General features: G+C 36.4%; 1 protein-coding gene across 7 annotated transcripts in view; it reads left to right on the top strand.

Moving 5' to 3' along the window:
- The window catches only part of pax2b (paired box 2b), a 28763-nt gene extending 6412 nt beyond the window's left edge, over positions 1 to 22351 (top strand). For 2 of the 7 annotated variants that reach the window (XM_043231075.1, XM_043231074.1), the window contains exons 5-10: positions 602 to 721; positions 10009 to 10184; positions 13895 to 14009; positions 17654 to 17755; positions 19165 to 19251; positions 20087 to 22351. In XM_043231075.1, coding sequence (XP_043087010.1) covers positions 602 to 721; positions 10009 to 10184; positions 13895 to 14009; positions 17654 to 17755; positions 19165 to 19251; positions 20087 to 20205 — 719 coding nt within the window. In that variant the 3' untranslated portion in view covers positions 20206 to 22351. Of the gene's footprint in view, positions 1 to 601; positions 722 to 10008; positions 10185 to 13894; positions 14010 to 17653; positions 17756 to 19164; positions 19252 to 20067 lie in introns of all 7 variants that reach the window. The other 5 variants (XM_043231077.1, XM_043231076.1, XR_006248631.1 and 2 more) reach the window with 4 other exon arrangements.
- The last annotated feature ends 481 nt before the right edge of the window (positions 22352 to 22832 follow it).

Below are 22832 nucleotides of genomic sequence, written 5' to 3'. Positions count from 1 at the left end.
GCCATTTTTATATGTATGGTTGATTCTCAAGATTCAAAAAATGATGTTGAGCCTAATCCATTTTTTTACATTTTTACATTTTTCGTTGGTTCTTTTTTCCGCCTTTTTATTATTGTAATAAGTGCATTAATTTCTATCATATCCTCCTTCTTATATGAGATGGGAAGTTTTACTGGCATTTGTGAACTCGGCATAGATTAGGTGATATTAGACATTTTTCTGCACAACGTCACACGTGCTTGGTATAAATCGTATCGAAATCAGAACAATTCTCAAACAACAGTAAAATTTAAACCTAGTTTTAACACTCAACGGCAAAGAAATATACAAGGTTATGCACTAATCAAATACAGGTAAATGTGGCAGACATTTCTATTTTCTTGCTTTCCCTGAAGCTTAAGATACTCATGCTGGAGAACTTGATGTTATTAGAGTTTAAGTTCGTTTTGTGTTCACGCTAATAGCGTAATTAGTAATAATGTGCATTAATGTAAAACGGTGGTCTTTTGAACCCCAAAGTATCTTTGGAAAACAGCTTGAGATGCCGCACGCATGGGAAGAGTTCCCATCATCTACCTTCTCTCTCTTTCGCTCTCCACAGTCCCCAGTACAGCATCTCCTCCAGTCTCCAGCTCCTCCAATGACCCCGTGGGCTCCTACTCAATCAACGGCATTCTGGGAATCCCTCGCTCGAACGGAGAAAAGAGGAAAAGAGATGCTGGTAAGTCTGCGCTTTCTCTCTCGGGTTCACCTTCTTTTGGAGGACGTGCAGAAAAATACTCCGTTAGCGAACAACAACTGTTACTATTCTTATCGAACTCCTATTAAACTACTATTTAACGTTCAACTCCATAATGTTCGAGACTTATTTTCGCCTATGCTTTAATTGATATCGCTACATTGGATTTATTTCCGTTTATCCGCGTCTCGCTGTCCACCGGGCTCTTGCATTCACAGTGAGCTTTCTGTTTGCGATCTACTTTGTTTATTTTCGGCGTATAATATCGAGAGAAGAGCGCCCTTGGATGCGCGCTGATTGGGTGCAGTATTTATCAAGTGTGTGACTGTGATCTGACCCCCACAGGAGCCCCCCGTTATTAATCTGCGCCGCAGTGATTAAGAGAGCTTCAGTAATTACACGTCAAGATGATGTAGCCAACTAACAAACTCAGTCAAACGAGAGCGACAGCCTTAAGAGGACATTTAGCTCAAGGACCTCTATCTGTCTCAAGGCGGTACATCCGGTCGAGTTCGCAACCAACGATCAGCCGCTTATTGTACCGCTTATTCCTTTTATGAAACTTTTATTCACCGAGGATGCATTAAATTGACCAAAAGTGGTAGAAGAGATGTTTAAGGATCTCTGTTTTCAAACTTTCTATTCGTTGATGCATCGTACGTCACCGAAATATGACGCAGCACAGATGTTTTCAAGTCTGATAATAAAAATCAGCATTTAAGTGTCATGAATGATGCTGAAAATCAGTTTCGCATCGCAGGAATGCGTTACATTTTAAAATGTATTCAAATGCTTCTTTAAAATTGTAATAATAGTTCGCAATATTACTAGCGTCACTGTGTTTTTGACCAAAAAATTGCGGCCGTGTTGAGCATAAAAGTCTACTTTCAAAAATATTTAAACTATTTTGTATGTTAAGTCACAATACAAATTGTTTTTAATTCATATTAATATAAATAGTTATGTAAAATGATTAATAATGCAAATAAGTGTTTTTTTCACATATGTGATTGTGCTGTGTATATTTATAATATCTATATAAATACACACACATAATATTAATATTTATTTTTTTAAAGAAAATATTTTTTTGTAAAATAAATCGACGTGATAAATAAACACGCTACACACAACTTTTAATATCACGATTCATAGTTTGACAGCACCGAATATGAATTTTACCAATAATTAATATTAATAATACATTTTATAAATTGTATACAGTTCTGCTTGTGGATATCCACATCACATTTCTTTACATATCTCAGACAAAACCTTCAAAGATTTTACAGCGACTAGTTACCTGCAATGTAATACGACGGCGAGTGAAAGAGAACTGAGAGAAATTATAAGCGCGCTCAGATGTTTTCCTGTCTGCTGACTTTGACGTCACAGGTCACCGTTTTGTGAACAGTGTGCATTCATATGGTGCCATCGGCTGTCATGATGTCATTTCCTCGCTCTAGAGAGATTATGTGTGGCATGAACGGTGCGTGGCGATAGGTGATTAATTTAACAGCAAAGCGAAGATACACCAATGTGCCAACCACGCAACTGCCATTTACAGCGAGTTCCGCATTCAGCGTCACGTGACCCGCCGCGTTCTTGTGATTAGAGCGTCGCATCGAGTTCATCGCTTTTCTCGCTGTCAGGCGCTGCAAGGGCGCAGGGGTGACATCAGCGGCGGCAGGAATGATGGGAGACTTCAGATCTGCTTGTGTCTGTGTGCGCGTCTTTAAGATGATTGACTGTTTTGAGGGTTGTTCTCGGGCCCAAATGATCCTCTTGATGCGTGGCCATTTTCTTGATTTAAGCGATGGGGATGAAGAGGTGGAGGAGAGAGAGAGAGAGAGAGAGGAGAGGAGGAGGGCAGGAGTATGTTATGTATAACTTCACAAACGGTCATGTGATGCGTACACACACACACACACACACACACACAGCACAGACTGCAGACACCTGGAATCCAGAATAGGTGTACTTTATCTTTGCCAGACGAACCTGCAGCCACACACACACACACACACACACACACACACACACACACACACACATAGCTAAAGCTCCAATGTCTTCCCTGCAGCAAAATCTTGTAAATATAGAAAGCAAAATCTCACAATGCTGCATGTTTAAAGTGAACATGCATTGTTGACAAAAACTAAATTTGTAACTTTATAATTAAAATGCACTGTAAACAAATGAGTTTATGACATTTCGAGTGGAGTAACAGGTTGCAAACTATTCCCAAAAAATATCTTATTATAATGCATTTTTCTACATATTACATTATGCAAGTAAAATGTAAATTTACTTTTAAAGAATTTTCACTCAAAAATTGCTAGTAAATTGCTAAACTATTAATCTTGAATTAAGTAACTCACCGGATTAAACATTACATTTTTCACGTTTAATCCCGTTACTCACCCTCCCCCCTACTTTATTGTTTATCTGAAAAATAACAAATAAATGCCACATAACTTGAATAAAATGCGAAATTTGAAAGTAGAGAGGCTGAAAACCTTCTTGTTTTTTCCCCATTGCATAATGTAGCGAATGTATCCTAGTTTTCACATTACTGTACATTTTCAGCATTTATTTGAACAGTTTTCTTTCAAAAGCTGCTGATACGTTTCACAAATAATTACAAAGGAACAAGCAAGTAACACACTGAAGTATACGTGACATTTTGAAGTAGACAGGCTGAAATAGTATTGTACTCCCGATACTCTTTGTCTAAATCGAAAATATTTAATTGCGTTTTACTCCCGTAGTGTGATGCATTTTCCCTAAGTAACCAGATGCATGAAAGTGTGTTTGATTTCACTCGTTGCCTCGGACGGTTTCTTAAACCACCACACAAACAAGACGCACACTTGCATCTTCTGAGAAAAGCATTTTAAACGCAGCGCTGACAGATGCAATGTAACGGATCTCAGTGGAGTGTTTTTTTGGGTCCCGGTAGCGGCGGCACGCCAAGAGAGGCCAAGAGCTCCCGCGGTTCTTACAGTAGGTTTGGAGTCAGACGCGGGGGCCCATTACGAGCCGAGCAGAGAGATAATGCGCCGTGACACACGTTATGTACACGGCGGAGCTGAGAGAGCAGGCCGCGGGGACACAGGTGTCACACCAGCCATTAATCTGACAGCGCTACTGTATTACTGCAAATTAAAAGTAGCACGACACAGAGAGAGAGAGAGAGACAGCTCTGCTATCCGCACGGACCCTGGCTGTCTGAGGCGCGATGCTGCAAGTGACATTTAAGAGAATTTGCAATTCCGCCGAGAAAAGCTATTACGGCACAAATTAACATCTAACATCCACACATCCCAGCAACCCCCCCTTTACAGCTGTCTCATAAGAGCAGACCATTAAAAAGATGAGAGCGGTTTTACGCCGGCCGACCCAAGGCACCGCAGAGGAGAGAGCTCAGATTGCGAATGTGTGCTTTTATTTTCATTACCATTAAACTGATTGTCTTGTGTTGCGCTGGGAAATGCGTTTAATCTTTAGTTGTAATATTCCACTACGCAACGGTTTTTGTCACACCATTAGGATGTTTGTTAAAAGGACAAGCAAGCTTATAATGCAGCTGCATATTGTTATTATCTTACATATATCCGCAGTTTATGCTAAACGTGTCGGTCACAAAGTAATAAAACAAGAATAGTCCTATTATAATCAACAATTCTGCTTCTGCGTGTAGATTACAAAAGACACTTACAGTTCACGTACTATCCATCCTAAATAGCATGCAAGATTAATATTAATACAATTGATTAATAAAAGTGAGCATGACCAAAAGATTATAATAATTCCAGTGCATTTTCAACAGCGCGTTCGTACAGTACATGTCTTTTAAGCTAATTTTGCCAACAACAAACAATGTTTTTTCAATGATTACAGTTACTGTTACTAAAAAAATCATTAAATATTATTACAGACTTTCCATCAGCTTTACCTCAACTTTATTGTAGTAAATAGTATTAAAAACACATTTTAATTTGATAACTATGATTACCATGGTATATATATATATATATATATATATATATATATATATATATATATATATATATATATATATATACAATATTGTTTAAATCCACCTTTCATTGAAAACAGCAGGTCACACATGCATGGATGGTCAACTTTTGAATTGATGCATGCTTTTTTAAGGTTCATTTTGCTAGCACTAGAAGTGGAAATGTTAGTTCCTTTTCAGATTTTTTTTGGATGCAAATGGTACATGAAAATGTCCTTGTACGCTCTAAATATGTACTTTAAGTCTATAGCATTCAGAGCTAAAACAATCTATTGGTTTTGTAAAGTCGTGTTAAAAAGCCTGGGCCCTAAAGCTGAGGAGTTTCTCTCTCTCTCTCTCTCTCTCTCTCTCTCTCTCTTTCCCATGGGGTCAGGCCCTGTGGGTGTGAATCCTGCGGCGTTATGGAGTTGCTTATCTGCTCTGAGAGAGCGTGCTCCCTCGTTACCTCAGTCTTAATACTGACTCACGTCAAAAGGAATCCGCTCCACTCAGTCGCAGATCAATACCACAGCAGCAGGGCAGCACACATTGCCACTGTGCACCAGCGCCTCAAAGCCGGTGCCATTGGGGCTCCAGGTGAAAGCCATTACATAAGCATTAATGGGCAGTGTGGGGGAAAGTTACTTTAAAAATAATGCATGCTCAATAAATGGGAAAACAAGCAACTGGCATTACTTGCTTAAAAATATATACATTACTTTATCAAAAAGTAATCTGATTACATAACACTGGTAATGCAAAAACAGTGCCTCATTCTATGTCTATAGAAACCCATCAACTGTCTGTCAACTGCACACTTTAGTCTGATAACCTTAAACGGGGCAAAAGTGGAGAGAAATGTCATTTTATATGGGTATCGCAAACCTGTAAGAGACACAAAATCAAATGCATTGCTATTATGTTGACTAAGCTAGCTTAAGGTATCTTAAAAGTAGTTTATGTGACTTGCACGCTATATTCCAAGTCTTCTGAAGTCGTATGAAATTACATTTGGTCTTATGTATATACAAACGTGAATATACATTAGACACAAATTAGATTTGAGAACTGCTGTAGAAGGCAAGATTTCCAGTCTGATTCTTCTTACAAAGCACAACTAAAGGTACAAAAGCTGTCACTAGGACAATATCCTTCCAAACGGTATCTTATTTATTCATTAAGGGTGCATTTTAGTGAATGAAATGTAATTATCTGTAACTAAATTGTATATATTTGTTTCTAAATTGTATTTAAAAGGACTTCTAAAAAAGGAAATTTCCCAGTAACAGCTTCCAGACCTATAATTCTAATATAATACACTTTATCTATATCTATGTTTATTAATTCCGGTAATGTTGTTTACATTTTTTATTATATTTTGCTGTAATATAATGATGTTGGTTCCTGGTCACAGTAGGAGTCACTCGTGGATTCAGTAGTCGATTTTCTCTAAGCAGCTGAAGCGTTACGTTCATCGCTTCTGCCCGAAAAACAGAGCAGAGGAAGCCAGAGCAGTAATGTAGCTCATCCAGTGAGTGGGAAGCTGTTGTCATTGGTGTGAATGACAAATGCAGCTATATTGATCAGGTTTGTGGCCCAGGCTCCCTAATGGCACCTAATTAATGACTTCATTTGCCCCTGCGCCCGATACAAGAAATACCCACTCCACCTCAAGTACCCCCATGGGAGCTGTCCAAACAGATCGCCTGCTCGAAAACATGCAGCTTTAACAGACTGAAGGGGGAAAAACACATGGCTAAGTCAAGCATCGCTATAAATGTTACTCAGAGACTTGAGGATGTAATTTTCGGCTAGTGAGCAACTGCAATCCGCAAATTAAAAAAAAAAATGTTACTACCTTGGAAAACACAGAGAGCAACATGGAAACAAAATACAATACTATGGAGAATACAAAGACTAGTAACAGTGTAGCAACACCCTAACAACCACCTAGCTCACCCAGTTAATCATATAGCAATGCACTGTCCACTAAATACCCAAGCAATCACAAATCACAGGTGTTCTAGGCTATGCTTAGAGCTAAATAAGCCCCTAAAATGGCATAACAATGCTCTGACAACTAATTAGAACACCACAGCAACACCCTAACAACCACCTAGCTCACCCAATTAATCATATAGCAATGCACTGTCCACTAAATACCCAAGGAATCACAAATCATAGGTGTTCTAGGCTATGCTTAGAGCTAAATAAGCCCCTAAAATACCCTAAAATGGCATAACAATGCCCTGACAACTAATTAGAACACCATAGCAACACCCTAACAACTGCCTAGCTCATCTAATCAATCATATAGCAATGCATCACCCTCTAAATATCCCAGAAATCACACAGAAACAGATTAACAACCACCTAGAACGCCATAAAAACAACATAACGCCCTAGCAACAGCATAACAACCAGCTAGCTCACCCAAACAATCGAATAGCAATGCATTGCACGCTAAATACCCTAGTAATCACATAGCAACAGCTTAACAATCACCTAGAAATGGCATCAGACCTAATAACTGTTCAGGAGACCCCAGCAACAGCAAAGCAACAGCAAAGCAACTCACTCAGTTAGTCATAACAATGAACTGCCCACCAAATGTCCTAGCTATCATATATCTCCCTGTAACACCCTAGAAACGGTATAACTATTTAGAACACCTTAGCAACACCCTGGCAACTGCCTAACTCAGCAAAAACAATCAAATAGAAATGCATTGCCCACTAAATATCCCCCCACTGAAACAGGTTAAAAACTACCTAGAACACTCTAAAAACGGCTTAATAATATCCTAGAAACTATTCAGAAACGCCTAGCAACACCCTAACAACCACCTAGCTCACCCAATCAATCGTATAGCAGCGCATTGCCCAATAAATACTCTACAAAACAGGCTGACAACCACCAAGAACACCCTAGTACTGCAAGCTTCAGAAAATGTACAAATATACTTGTGTAGACACACACACACACACACACACACACACAGAGAGAGCAGTGTCCAGTGTGTGTGTGTGTGTGTGTGTGTGTGTGTGAAAGAGCGAGCTGAGCAGAAAGAAAAGGTCACCGTGACAAGCGCAGTGGTAATAACCAGCTGAAATGGTGCCATCAGACAGACATGATTGATCAATTGAATTCAGCGGCAGTGAAAAATGTGCGATCAAGAAGAGTATTATAGACACGATGAGCTGGGACAGGATACTCATCAAGACTTCATTCCAGCCTGAGCCTCTATCACTCTCTCTTTCTCTTTCTATCCCCTGCTCTCTCTTCTCGCTGATTCTTGAGTACTGGAACAAAATGGGACACGACAAAACAAAGTGCATGTAGCAAGCATTCTTTTTTAAATGTTCATTGAAAATTATTTGTTTAGGTGCATTTGAAATGACAGAGATTATCTAAAGCAACAAACTTTTTTTGGAAATTGTGTATATATATACACATATATATATATATATATATATATATATATATATATATATATATATATATATATATATATATATATATATATATATATATATATATATATGTGTGTGTGTGTATATATATATAATATATAAATTATTATTATAAACATATACGCATAATAAAAAAATATTTACACTATAAGACTTTTAATGTTTTTTAAAAGAAGCCTCTTATGCTCAACAAGGCTGTATTTATTAAAGTATTATGTATTAAAAATACTGTAAATATTATAACATTATTAATACATATCATATTATTACAATTTTAAATAACAGTTATACATGCAATACATAGCAAAAATCAAATTTATTTACGTGATATGCAGCAGAACTTTTGGTTTCATTTCGTCACATGATACTTCATAAATCATTCTGATATGCTGATTTGCTGAATGCTTAAGCAATATTTATATTTTCTATATTTAAAACAGATAAGCTGCTTAATATTTTTGCGAAATGTTTTCCAATTTTAAAAGAAAAACAACAACAACCTATATTTGATAATGCATCGTTTTTCTTAATGCCTGAAGAATAGGAGCTCTGTCTTTCTCTCTTGGGTCAATCAATAGAGGCAGAGCATGTCATACATCACGGCGCCTGTGGGCCGCACAGAGAACATAATATGCTGCGAATGTAGAGTGACAGATTTGTAAGGGAGACGCGACTTTCCAGAGAAGGCGGGATGTGAAGATATTTAAAGGAGCTCTAAAGCGTTTTGGCAGGGTGAAAAGAAGAAGAGAGAGAGAGAGAGAGGAAGGATGGAGGCACAAGGGTAATCAGGTCAGAGGAAAACCAAGAGAAAGTGCTGTTTGTGCAGCGTTGTTTAACCGGTAAAGAGATTGAACAATAACAGCAGAGCTTTTCTTCAAGTGTGTGTGTGTGTGTGTGTGTGTCAGGTTCAGAGTAAAGAGGTTTTGGAGAATCAAATCGGTGTTGCATACGTCTGGAGAAAACATGAAATGCCTTGTGCACACGTACAGTAAATGTACAGCTAATAAAAGCCTACAAGTATGATGGTTTTAAATAACATTAACGTACACATTAGAGACTCCTGATACAGTTATATATTTCCTTGGTATGAATGCCTATTATTAGAGGACCCACGCTATTATTCCCATTTGAATTACTTGCTAGGCAAAAAAAACAGATAATCTAATAAGTGATATCTGAGTTTAATTCTCTCTGTAAGGGATTAATAATCTATAAATGCTGTCTACATATCAATAAAGAAAATACGGCTAATAAATGTGGCTCTAAATTAAAGACTTCAGTCTATAAAATTAAGTAAATATTGTATTTAGTGGTCAATTTTAAAAGCATCGAACTCCGACCATGTTTTAACAAAACTCCAATGACCGATAACCGCCATTAAAGTGGGTTACGGGAAGTTCGTGTGTAGGTTTTAGGAGTCCCCAGCAACAGGTCGACATGCATGCAAGGTCAAAAAACACTTTCATTTGCTTTTATTCGTACCTTATTCGTTCAACGATTTCGTTTAAAGCAGCATCTGTAAAATTGTTACTTTAAAGCAGCCCCTAGTGGTCAAGAACGAATGAGCATTTTCTTTCAGACAAATTCGAAAAGACCAACAAGTGCTGGACGGCCTTCCCCGTTGACATGCATTTTAAATGCATCGCTATACACGTGATATTTCTTTTGGCTTTAGACATTTCATCCGCTTGAGTGAAACAGCGGAGGCCTCGCTCTCACTCGGGTTCTCCTCGCAGCGTGTAGTTGTTGTTGAAGGCAGTTGTCTGTGTCTGCAGACGGTTCTGAGGGTTCGGCGCAGAGCAGTGATTCTCAGGGCAGCGTGGAGAGCCTGAGGAAACACCTGCGAGCCGATGCCTTCACCCAGCAGCAGTTAGAGGCCCTGGACCGAGTGTTCGAGAGGCCGGCATTCCCAGACGTCTTTCCCACTTCTGAACACATCAAACCTGAGCAGGTGAGAGACCTTGTGTAGCTGGCAAATATACCGATGCTGACTTTATTACTATGTAATAAATACTGCTATTACTACTTATCAAACGTAATAAAACACAATACGGGGGCAGCGCTGTAGTAAAACATGAATTTTTTACGGTTAGGCTAAATTCACTAATAACAGTAATATTGTAAATTATATTATTACAAATTTAAATAGCTGTTTTCTATTCGAAAATATTTTAAAATGCAATTTATTCCTGTGATCAGAGTCTTCAGAAATCATTCCAGTATGCCGAATGTGGGGATATATTGTTGTTAGTTGTAATTATTTGTGCTTGATTATTAATAATGAACTTTTAAATGTTAATATCAATAAAAAAAATAGAGCATATAATATTCTTTGATAAATAGAAAGTTAAATAGGTATATAACATAAATTGTCTTTACTATCACCTTCAGTTATCGTGTCCTTGAATAAAATATTCAAAAAATATATTAATATTAATATTTTCAAAATATTTATTGTTTAAAAATAAAATAGATTTTTTTGTTATTTATATATATATATATATATATATATATATATATATATATATATATATTAATATATATATAAATATATATATATATATATATATAATTAATATATATAAATATATATATAAATATATATATATATATATATATATATATATATATATATATATATATATATATTGTGTGTATATGAAACATTACCTGAAAGAATGCAAAACCTGCTAAAAGTAGAACAGCATGATTTCTAAGAAAACTACACTATCCAGTGCCTTTTCTCTTATGTCTGTGTGTGTATAAATAAACGTGTCGGCGCTGCAGTGATGCATTGAGAATCAAAGAGCAGGACTCCCTCCATTTATTGATTTTCTGATGGAAATAAAAATACATTCTCAGGAAAAACAACACGAGATGAGCTACCGCCCACTCAGCAGCGCATGAGAAATGATGTCATTTCCTGTAGGGCTCCTTCGCAGCCGTTTGCAAAATCTAAATGTGGCCAAACACTCACATAGAGCAACAACGTTAGCAATTAATAGCACGCGCGCACAAACAGCAGCATATGAAAGCCTTTATGTACAATTTTGTATTAAAAGTGTTGGATTTATTATAATGGATAACCTTTATTTACTTTCATTAGACTACTAAACAACAAGTGACGATTAATTTCTCTCCCCGAAAGAGCGAGTCAGAGCCATAAAGCAAAGGGAACGGCCTAATTGAGTTCATTTTAATTTGGGTGCGATCGGGAGACATTACTCCGGCGATTAATCAGGCCGACAGCACTCACCTCCAGAAGAAGGCCTAATTTGCAGCTAATTACAAAACTGATTTTCACTGCAAGATCAATACCGAAATGAATTGGAAATGACTCGCAATCACAAAGGCCGTCAAAGAGGGTATTAAAAAGGAGGGGAAAAAGACGAAGGAAACACGGAAAGCCTTTGATGGAAAAAATGGGCGAACGGAACGCTCTAGAAAAATCAGTTTTAATTTAAAGCAATATTAATCAGACTATTTTCTCCCTTCATAGACCACTTTTCTATTTTTTTTTCTCCTTCGCTATCCCTAAACCAGACCACCGTTCTATTTTTGTCTCTGTCTATGTTGGGTTATTATTTAATGGCTCTGTTCCAAATCTAGTGAGCTGCCCTGCTGTCTGCTGCCTACTTAGGGATCATGATTACTGCAGTGGAATCTTATAAGTGACCGATCTGAAATGATCTACATGTCTGCAGCTTAGGCTGCAACGAAGAAGTAGATAGCACAGTTCATGTAAATAGATCATTTAGATTTTTTTCTACTTAAAATGTCACTAATTTTTGTGTTGTATTATTTTTCAGTTTATATATATATATATATATATATATATATATATATATATATATATATATATGTCTGTATAATTATATTAGATTAGATTTTTTATTTAGATTTTTTTATTTTTATAAATAAAAAGGAGAAGTGTTGCTCTGTAAGTAGCTGAAACGAAATAAAATATATTTTTCTTTTTCTTTTATTTGTTAACATTTATTGTTAACATTTATTTGATTTCTCATAAAAAAGGTGTAATTTTGTCTAATATATATATTTTAAATTTAATGTGTTTTTATTGAATATCCGGTTACATTGAAAAAATTATTTTCAAATCATGTTTTTATTTTCATTTATATTTTATGTGCCGTATGACTAGTGCTCATCGTATGCGTCTCATTGAAATGTTAAAATTGAACTTTTAAAAACGAATGCAATTTTTAAAATTACAATTTGTTAACAAAGCTATTTTTATTATTTATAATTATTATTATTTATTTTAAATGTTACATTTTTTTGGTTCTGAATAAATTATGTATATAAGCTTAGTGTATTATATATATATATATATATATATTTTTTTTTTTTTTTTTTTAGAAAATTTCCAAAATAATTTGTTTTGCCCGTCTTCAAATTTGGGCAAAAGAACACATCTTACCTTTTGATTTCCAGAGTATGCTTGTGATGCTTAAAACACTTCCTACATAGGCAGCTGACTAGGTATTGGAGCAGAGCCAGTGGTTTGGTTGTGTTTAGAGGCATTAAAAAGCCATTCTGGAGATGCTGAATGAGATAGGCTCTCCTCCCACACTTCTGCCAGCCATGTGCTCATCCTTTTCACTCTCCCCTCCATCTGCATGAGAAAAGCCTGTTCTGCTCCACAGCCCTCGCCGAAAAGAGCGGAACATCAGGCAGGGCCGCTGCAAACAGTTGTAGCCCACAATTAGAGTTTATCTGTGATAGAGACAGACATGGCTGGGGTCAGGGGCCTCCCCGTGACACACACACACACACACACACACACACACACACTTACTCTGGACAGACATTCTCAACATGCAGACGCCGGAAGTCTCATCTCATTAAATAACAAAAGAGTTAAAAAAAGAATGAAAAAAAGATCCCCCCCATCTGCTGACACGGTCTGAGGAGCATGTCTGTGATGGAAGGGGGTTGTGAAAATCATAAATCTTATCAATGTCATTTCCGAAGCGGGGCCTTGCAACTATAAGTGATTCAGCAAGGGCTAAAACAGCACTTCAGAAATCATCTTATTTACAGAATGAGGTGAACTAATCAAAGCCTGTTTAAATTCATAACAACATGTCGTCATTTTTACTTTCTAGAATTGGAAACACAATTGTTGTAGTGATTTCGTTTTAGAGGACAAAGAGAATGCCGATGTTACGTGCATTAGCATTAACAAAAACGCTAAAAAATTTAGCTGGAATAAATAAAATCGAAATGTTAGATTAAAAAAATTATGATTGAAAACACTTACTGAAAGTAAATAATATACAAATACAAAATAATAAAAAAAAAATAAATAAAATGTTAAAAGCACACAAAAGAAAAAACTAAACTAGTAATTGCAAACAAATAAATATTAAATTAAATTAAATTAAAAATAATTCAAATTAAGTGGAAATGAAAGCTGAACATAAAATACATTTAAATGAAAATATTACAATAATTATGCCAATAAATAATAATGTATGAGGTACTGAGACCGAGAACTTATATGGTTCGACTATCTCTCTCAGTGTTTTTATATATGTTTATAGATGGTCATGAATTGAACAATTGAGAGTATGAGAGAAATAGTAATAGAGAAAGGATGGAGCTGAAGTGTGATGCTGATGATGTTGCTCCGGTCTGCAGGCGAGTGAATACAGCCTCCCTGCTCTAAACACAGGCCTGGATGAAGTCAAACCCAGTTTATCCTCCGGCACGACCTCTGACCTCGGCGCCAGCGTGTCACAGAGCTACCCTGTAGGTAAGATCACGTGATCTGTCTCATTCATGACCATTCGCTCTCCCTCATATACAGCTAATTAGTTGCAAATTCTCGCTGTGCGTTAATAGCATTGCATCGAATGTGCTTTTTAAAATAGCGTCTACACGCACCATTTACGTCCGCAGATTTTCGAACTACACTGGTCTTGTAACGACCGCAATGAAAGCAGCTGCTGCACAGAGGACGTTCGTTCCTTAACTGCTCCATCGCGGCGCTGAGCTTCAAAATGATATCAAATATTAACATTTACATAAACAAATTCATCATTTGCTCGTGGCAGACAGGGAACGTGGGGTATTTGTTTCTCCGTCTCTCTCTCTCTCTCTCTCTCTCGCCTCGCTCTTGTTAATAATAAATGATAGGACGGTTAATTAAAACGTAGTGCGCTCGTTGTGCCAGTTATTAATGCGAAATGTGCGAAGTTTACTGACAGTTTTACGATCGTCTTCAGGTCAAAGATAAATATACAGCGCTTTTATTAAAATTCACATAATTACGTGAAAGCCGTTGCACAGAGAAGGAGAGAGACGGGACGTGGGTTGGTTGGCAGACTGATTATCTGTTCATGGTAGTTTCACGTCACTACTGATCTGTGTGTTGTTTATATTAATCAGGTATGAATGTAATAATCAGGTTAATGCGTTATCATTTAATCACCTCCATGAGCCGCAAACTCAGTTAACCTCAGCGCAAAAAAAAAAATGCGTTGCATGAAAATGAATGTTCTCAAGTCCAAAAAAATAAGGCGGCGGCTTTCAAATCAGTCCATGTGATATGTAATGCATACGTTTTGTATTTGGGATTTAGAGCAGCCTGAGCAACTTGAAAAATCGCCTACGCTAGCATTAAGTGTCCCGGTTTAAACATGCGTGATAAAGTTGGTAAAACGGAAAGTCTGCACCGAAACAAAACTATCTCAACGATTTCCATTGGTTAGGCTCAGATCCAGTGTTTAGATGAATGGTTTTCTTAACGGTAAAGAAACACAGATTACACTCATTCTCCATGTTTTCCAACCCCAATTAAAATGCCCACAGTTATTGATCTTGTTGATTTTATGCGAGCTAATTTGCATAATCTATTAAAAATGAATGATTCATGAAGCATCCGGCGCCAGAGGAGATGAGGGTTCTTGGTGAACTGTGAATACCTCACAGATACGCATCTTTTATGTTCTTAGCTTGTCCTATTAAAAATCCTTACTTGCTGCAAAAAAAAAAAAAGTAACATTTTACATTTTGAAAAAATGTATTGATTGCATTTACAGCAAAATATATAGTAAAATGTAAAAAAAAAAAAAATTTGTAAAATATATTATTGCACACTTCAAAAGCTTCAGCGTTAGATCTGCTGCTTCTGCTGAACTTTGTCTGATTATATGGAAAAGGCTGCTGGGAAATGCTATGAATTTGTCACAAAGCAGTACTTTCTCTCTTTCTCTCTTTCTTTCTCTGTCTCTCTCTCTCTCCCTCCCTCCTGATAAACTGGCTATCCGTGTCCGCACCTGAGGGCACCACGCTCCTAGTCACACAAATTAATGCTTATTCCATCTTCACAAAAAGCAAACTAACCTTTGAGCACACATTTGATAACAAATGACTTTCACCGTGCATCCAGGGAATTAGGGCAATTTGGCTCTCCAAACATCCTTTGCTTAGTTGTAATTAATTAGGGTGCCGTGTTTTTTGGCTGGTGATAAATTGCTGCATCCTGAATGTAGAAAATAGAGGTCAAACGTTTCCCGTAGCCTCGTTGTTGGAACATTAAGGTGTCCCTGTCATGGCAAATTTAATACAGAGACGTTGAAGCAAGTGTTTGCGCTCGACCCTTTCGACTTTTTCAGATAATGCTAAGGTCACCCTGATTTTAAGCGAAGAGGTTTAGAAAATTAAATAGGCGTTTTGTGTTTCTTGCCCGTTGACTGATTGCTAGCGGTCTAGCCGTGCATGTTCAGTGTTTGGTGAGTCAGAAACATGCTCAAGTATTCAAACAAGTGCACATCAGGCACTCATTCAACTGATATGTGGATGGAGAAACGTAGCATCGCGTCTCTTGCTCAGCAGTGGATGGGTGCCGTCAGAATGAGAGTCTGATAAAAACATCACAATCATCCACAGCACTCCGGTTCATCAGTTAACATCTGGAGAAGACAAAAGCTGAAACAAATCCATCCTTAAGAACCCCAACCGTACTGATTTCTCTAGTGAAAGGTTTTGTCGTCTGAATCAGGAGCGAAATCTGTAAAGATCAAGCAGCGTTTACTAGCCTGAACATATCTAAAGAAATATGTGGGTGGATTTTGATGTGAGAGACAACCGAAAATGGACTTTTTCTCTAAAGGAAGCGCAATTATGGATTATGGACAATGGATATTTTAGCTGACACAGCGATTTGAAGTTAAACACATTTTTGATGGAATCGTTTCAGTTTGGGCTTCTCCAGATGTTAACTGAGCGCCGTGGATTACTGTGATGTTTTTATCAGACTCTCATTCTGACGGCACCCATTCACTGCAGAGCATCCGTTGGTGAGCAAGTGGCGTAATGCTACAATTATATTACAATTATAAAATTATATAAAAATATATATATATTTTTTTAGGTAAACTATCCTTGGTTTGTAACATCCATTTAATAAAAAAAAAAAAAGATTTTGTCTTTTCAAGTGCATTTTTAGCTGCTTAGCCTTTGCACAGTTTTTTTTTTTTTCCACACAGGATTACACTCAGTGAGCTTTGATGGACACTGTCCTGCTCATTAGAATTGAACCGGTGGCCAAGTTTCCCCCAGCGTCCCCAGTAAACCCTCCACATCTCCCCCAGCCCCCCTTTCCCGAACAAAAACATTAGTCTGTGAGGGGTGTCAGGCTTCAGCGCTCGGCTGGGTCGAGGCTTCACTGCGTTGGGTAGGACAGCCAAGCGTCAGCCCCAATTACTGCTCTGAATGTGGAGCTTCTTAGTGCTAAGAAGAGACACTGACTGTTTAGCGGAGGCCGGTATGGGCTGGTCGGTTTGACCCCGCTTACATCTGTTCTCTGTTCTGACCTCGAAAGGACAAGAATAAATCCTTTGATACGCGATGTTTTTGAAAATGTAGCTGCTGTGTTTCTGTCTCAAACAGATAATGCACTATTTAGATTTAAAAATCAACAAAGGAACCAGAATGAGTTTTTGTTTTTTAAAATAAATATTTTTTTTTACGTTGAAGTCAACATGAAAGATTAGCATATTGCCGCCCGTATGCAAATTATTTTTTCACCACCAAATATCGCTTTTGGACTGGCAAAAAATGTCTCTCGTTTCCCCGGTAACGCTGTACACGAAGCAGCACTGCACTCACAAACACTGCTTTATCAGGCGCTTTGATGAAATGAAAAATAAGTCCAATCGCCCGATCACCGCCGTTTAGGGGGTTTGGTAAAAATGAGTTTGGAAATTGTTGAGCAAATAAAGTAAAACACCTCGTGTGCATGTCAACCTCCCAAAACCGAAAGGTGAACATGGACTTCATGGATGTTGTTTATTTGAATTTGCAATCTGTTCAGAATAAGCTGAATGTTTTGTTTTGGATTTTTTTTTAAAAACTGGAACAGAAAGTGAGTGTTGGTGTAATTTATGTGTGCAGGTCGGGATATGGCCAACACAACTTTACCCGGATATCCACCTCACGTCCCACCCACCGGGCAGGGCAGCTACCCAACATCCACACTGGCTGGAATGGTTCCTGGTGAGTATCATAAGTTGGAACATTTGCAATTTCAATGAAATTTTAAATAACAGTTTTTAAAGTATACATTACAATAAATTATTTTTCAACCAATATATACATATATAGGTGTGTGTGTTTTTAAGTCACAGAAAAAATTGAGAACACACCCCAAACTGACACTATTTTTGATTTATTTATTTAGTAATTAATACATTTATTCAGCAAAGGCACATTAAACTGATCATATGTGATATAGTAACGACATTTATAATTATAACTATTTTAATTTTTTAACTTTCTATTCATCCAAGCAAAAAAATCTATCACGTTTTCTTGATGTTCACTCGAATTACTTGCTCATAACTTATATTTGATTGCACCCTGTATTATAAATCTTAAGATCTATTACGCTAACCAGATTTAAGCAACAAAACCTGTTTTCAACACTGATAAGAAGAAATTAAGAACTTGAGCAGCAAATAAGATCATTCGGATGATATCTGAAGAATCATGTCGCATGAAAAATCGTGAAAATTCAGCTTTGCGTCACAGGAATAAATTATATTGTAACATATATTCATATAGTAAACACTTTGATAGCCTTTCACGATATTACAATTTTTGACTGTATTTCCGATCACACAAATGCAGCCTTAAATGACGTCTAAAAACAATACAAAGCATTTTAACATAAAAAAGAAGCCCTTTACTCGCCTTCCTTTTGTTCCAGATCTGTATGAGGATTTTTGGTAACCATTCAGCCCCTGACTTCAGTCAGCCACTAAGTTTCCGACACTGATTAAAGCTTAGATAATAAAATATTAGATTTGCTTACATTTTTTTGGCTTACATAAAGTGACCAGACACTGACACGAATCTGACTCGATAAAAGAAGTCGCGTAGTGTTTACAGCGGCCTGCAGATTTGACCGGTGTGTGAAGCCAGGAAGCCTTTAACTATAGACCATCAAACCGCAATTGACTAAAGAATTAACTGGTCCAACAGATTTCCAGACGAAAGGCATTTTGTGATCACTGAGCTCAAACTAATTCGTAAAATGCGGTTCGATCTTGCATTATTTTTAGCCGCTCCAGGTAATAAGAGCAGCTCTCTGCAGACGTGCTGCTTCACAGAGAGATTTACTGACAGCCCTCAATGTGGCCAGCGCATATAAAAACACCTCTTTATTATCCCATAAAAGAGAAACAGCGCTGGACCAACATTGTTCAGCACCACGCTCTGACTTTCTTCCTGCACAATCAAATTACACAATAGAGAAAGAAACTTTGAAAAACCGAACAGCGCTGTAATACAGTCAGTCCCAGAGGGTTTTAGAAATCAGATATTACAAAGAAGATTGAAATTTTGACATTTTCGTCATTTGCAATGTGTGTTATTTTAATATGCCATTCTGTGTCCCATTTCAGGGAGCGAATTTTCAGGGAATCCCTACAGCCATCCACAGTACACAACTTACAATGAAGCCTGGAGATTCAGCAACCCAGCAATACTGAGTGAGTGTCTCTTACACAAGTGTACCGTGCTAAACACGCTTTCTGTCACATTAAAAAGCATTTGATACAAGCAAACCAACAAACAAATAAATATTACATATACACACGCATACATATACAAACATGCATACATATACATAATTATAAACAAAAAAAAAGAAGCTGTATAGTATAGTAAGTATAGTAAGCTGTATAGTAAAAATAATAGAAATTGTAGTCACTGTATCTGGTTAAATGTTTAAGGGCCAGAAATGAATTAACAGTCCTTTTAAGATTTTAAAGAAAGTAAAGATGATTAAATAATTCATTGCCAGTTCTGTTACAATATTTTTCTGATTTTAGCCGACCAAAACAATATCATCCTCTACAGCATTTCTCATTTGAGACTTTTTGTAGCATTATGCATTGAATCTTTACCAATGATCATTTATGTAATTAATGCACATGCAGTAGCAATTAGGAACGTTTAAGTGCATTGTTAATTATTAAGTGTTTTTATTATTTTTTTATTATGAATGTTTAAGCTGAACGTCGTAAGCATCCAAATATTAAATTACATATATTTTGTGTTTTATGTAAAAAAACTGTAAACAGATACCAGTTCAGTTCACCCTTAAAAGTTTGTTATTCATCTTGCCTGTATTTTATAATTATAATTAAAAATTGGTATTATTGTAAGCAAAGGAATTAGCATTTTTGTAAAAGGGCTGCCATTCAACAATACGATACTTAAAACAATTATGCATTCAGTATATTAATATGCAGTCTTGGTCGTGGTATATTGAAATGGTACATTCCTTTCTTATTAACTTTCAGGTTCCCCCTATTATTATAGTGCATCCCGAGGCTCCGCCCCCCCAACTGCTGCCACTGCCTATGACCGCCACTAGTTACCACGGAAACCAAATTAGGCGGCACGCCCATGGACTCGGACTTCATATTCTGCCAGTGTGAGCAGCGCAGCTGATTGGACATCATGCGGTCACATGATGAAGAGACGGCCAATCAGGAACAAAAACATCTCAACGACAATTCAGCCATTCTCATGAGTCCCAGCGGTCTCGACGAGGAAAAAAACGATAAACGAACAATAAATGTATATCTCAAAGACTGAGGGTAAATATGATTTTTAAAATGGAATTAACATCCGCTTTTTTAATACTTTTATATTTTGTCCTTTCATTAATATTATCCACCGGTATTCATACTTAAAGTGCTTCTAGCATATATATGTATTGATTTGTTTGGGTAGACACTGAAATGAATCGCATCAACAGTTGGACTTTTAAACGAAAATTGTTAATATGTAAAAGCATTTGCATTTCAGATCGTACTTTTCAACGTCTATCCAAATGTACAAAAATGTCTAGACTTTATCTATGAATACCTACGATAGGAACGAACACATCTGGACGAGGAAAACCATTCCAACGCATGGACTGCACACACAAAAAAAAAAAACAATGCAGAAAAACTCAAAACTTGACGCTCCACTCATCACACGGCGAACTATTACTCAACACAGTATGTACTCAAACTCAGCATGGAAATACAAAGCAAACAGGTCTTCTCCACGCTCTCACAATCTCTGGCACACTTCTGTGAGAAACAATCAGAAACCAACAAGAAAGAGAAGAAACCGTACAAGAAAGTCAACCCTGGTCCTACCGAGACCAGATCTGATTATAAGCGGAAGATACATTTTTGTATGTTATCTTTTTTTTTTTATATAATGACAAAAATATCACGAAGAACTCCAGTATGCATGGATTATTTTCATTCATTATGCATTTTTATGTGTTTATCATAGATCAAAAATCTTTTAGGGGGGAATTCACTAAGAATGTATGATTGATTTAGCAATTGATTCGTACAAAACACTATTTCAGAAACTGTTACTGCGAATTCCAAATTTTCAAAATCAAAAATTCCAATTCCAGTTCCGCTTTCAATTACAATTTCACTTCAAATTTCAATTTCATTTCCGATTACAATTATAATTCTGCTTCCAATTCCAATTACACTTCCAATTAAAATTCCAATTACACTTCCAATTACAATTACAATTCCACTTCAAATTTCAATTACATTTCCAATTACAATTCTGCTTCCAATTACAATTAAAATTCCAATTACACTTCCAATTACAATTTCTATTTCAATTCCACTTCTGATTCGACTTCAAAATCCAATTTTACTTCCAATTTCAATTTCACTTCCAATTACAATTACAATTTCTATTTCAATTCCATTTCAATTTCGAATTAAAAAATGTAAATTAAACATTTCTGACCAGTCTTGCAGGACTAACTTTTAGGACTAGTCTAAGCGGTTTATGCAGCCGACTACTGGTCAGCGATAAGAAATAGAGATTGAGAAGCAGTGAATTCCCCCTTCGGTGTTATTGTTTGCACTATGGGTTGTGTCTTGAGTGAATAAACAGTGAACTTACTCGGTCGGATTGGTCGCTCAGTGGCTTGCTCTGCATTTTTGAAGCATCTGAGAAAACCAACATGTACTACTGACCAGATGAAGCACTTAAACCTTCAGATGTGTTTACAGAATAGTTAGCAGCTGTTCAATTAATCAACAGATGGGTTGGTCACTGGTTATCGGCTTTATGATTTACTTTTCAGAACTCTGCTTTGGAAACGTCAAGCTGTTTCAGTTACGCAAAAAAACAAACAAAAAACACACTTTTGTTCGATGCTTTACAACAAGTGCAATTCTGCGAATCATTTTTCACGTACTGTACGCTCCAGTTTGAGTTAATGTTCTGACAGACTACTTTAGTTTTCATCGAATACGTTACAGTTGAGAGAATGTACTTGTATCACATTTGCCAAAGACTTTTTGTTGATGTATATTTTTGATTTACAGTCTTCTGTTGCATTGTACAAACAGTATTATAGTGAAAACATTTTCAATATATGTACAAATCCTATGCAGAGCAAAGAAAAGCTGTTGTATGCATAAACTATAAAACTACTGACATGTTTGCTTTGTTCATTATTTATGTTATTTTGTGAAATAATAATTTTTAAAATAATTTTGTGTGAAATGTCATTTCTGTACTGTAAATACATTCTGATCAAATCTGCCCCGTCTCTCTGGTTTCATGTGTAGAGAACACAAATGACTTACAAACACACAGCTTGAATATATACATATCTAACAGCTTATAGATCATATTCTAAATCTAAATAGTCTTATTTATTTAGAACACTCACAAAACTTTTCTGCCGATGAAGAAATTCTTTCTTTCTTTCATGCAAAAAAACATGGAATCTTATTACTACCACAAAACACTATTATTTAAGTCATTATTTAAACATTTTAAATTTAGTAAGTGAAGATTTAAATACTTGAATCACATAGCAGTCTGATAAAAATAGCTTGGTAATATTTTATGGAAAGTTATGGAAGTTACAGGTTATCTATATATATATATATATATATATATATATATATATATATATATATATATATATATATATATATATAATTAATTTTAATTTTTTTATAATTAATTTAAACAAAGTGACTGTGCAAATGCAGCATCTGTTAGCTAGGAACCTTTA

This window comes from Puntigrus tetrazona, unplaced genomic scaffold (assembly GCF_018831695.1).
Source record: "Puntigrus tetrazona isolate hp1 unplaced genomic scaffold, ASM1883169v1 S000000283, whole genome shotgun sequence".
Taxonomy (NCBI): domain Eukaryota; kingdom Metazoa; phylum Chordata; class Actinopteri; order Cypriniformes; family Cyprinidae; genus Puntigrus; species Puntigrus tetrazona.
The sequence above is the reverse complement of the archived record's forward strand: the minus strand, read 5'-3'. Positions and strand labels throughout refer to the sequence as shown.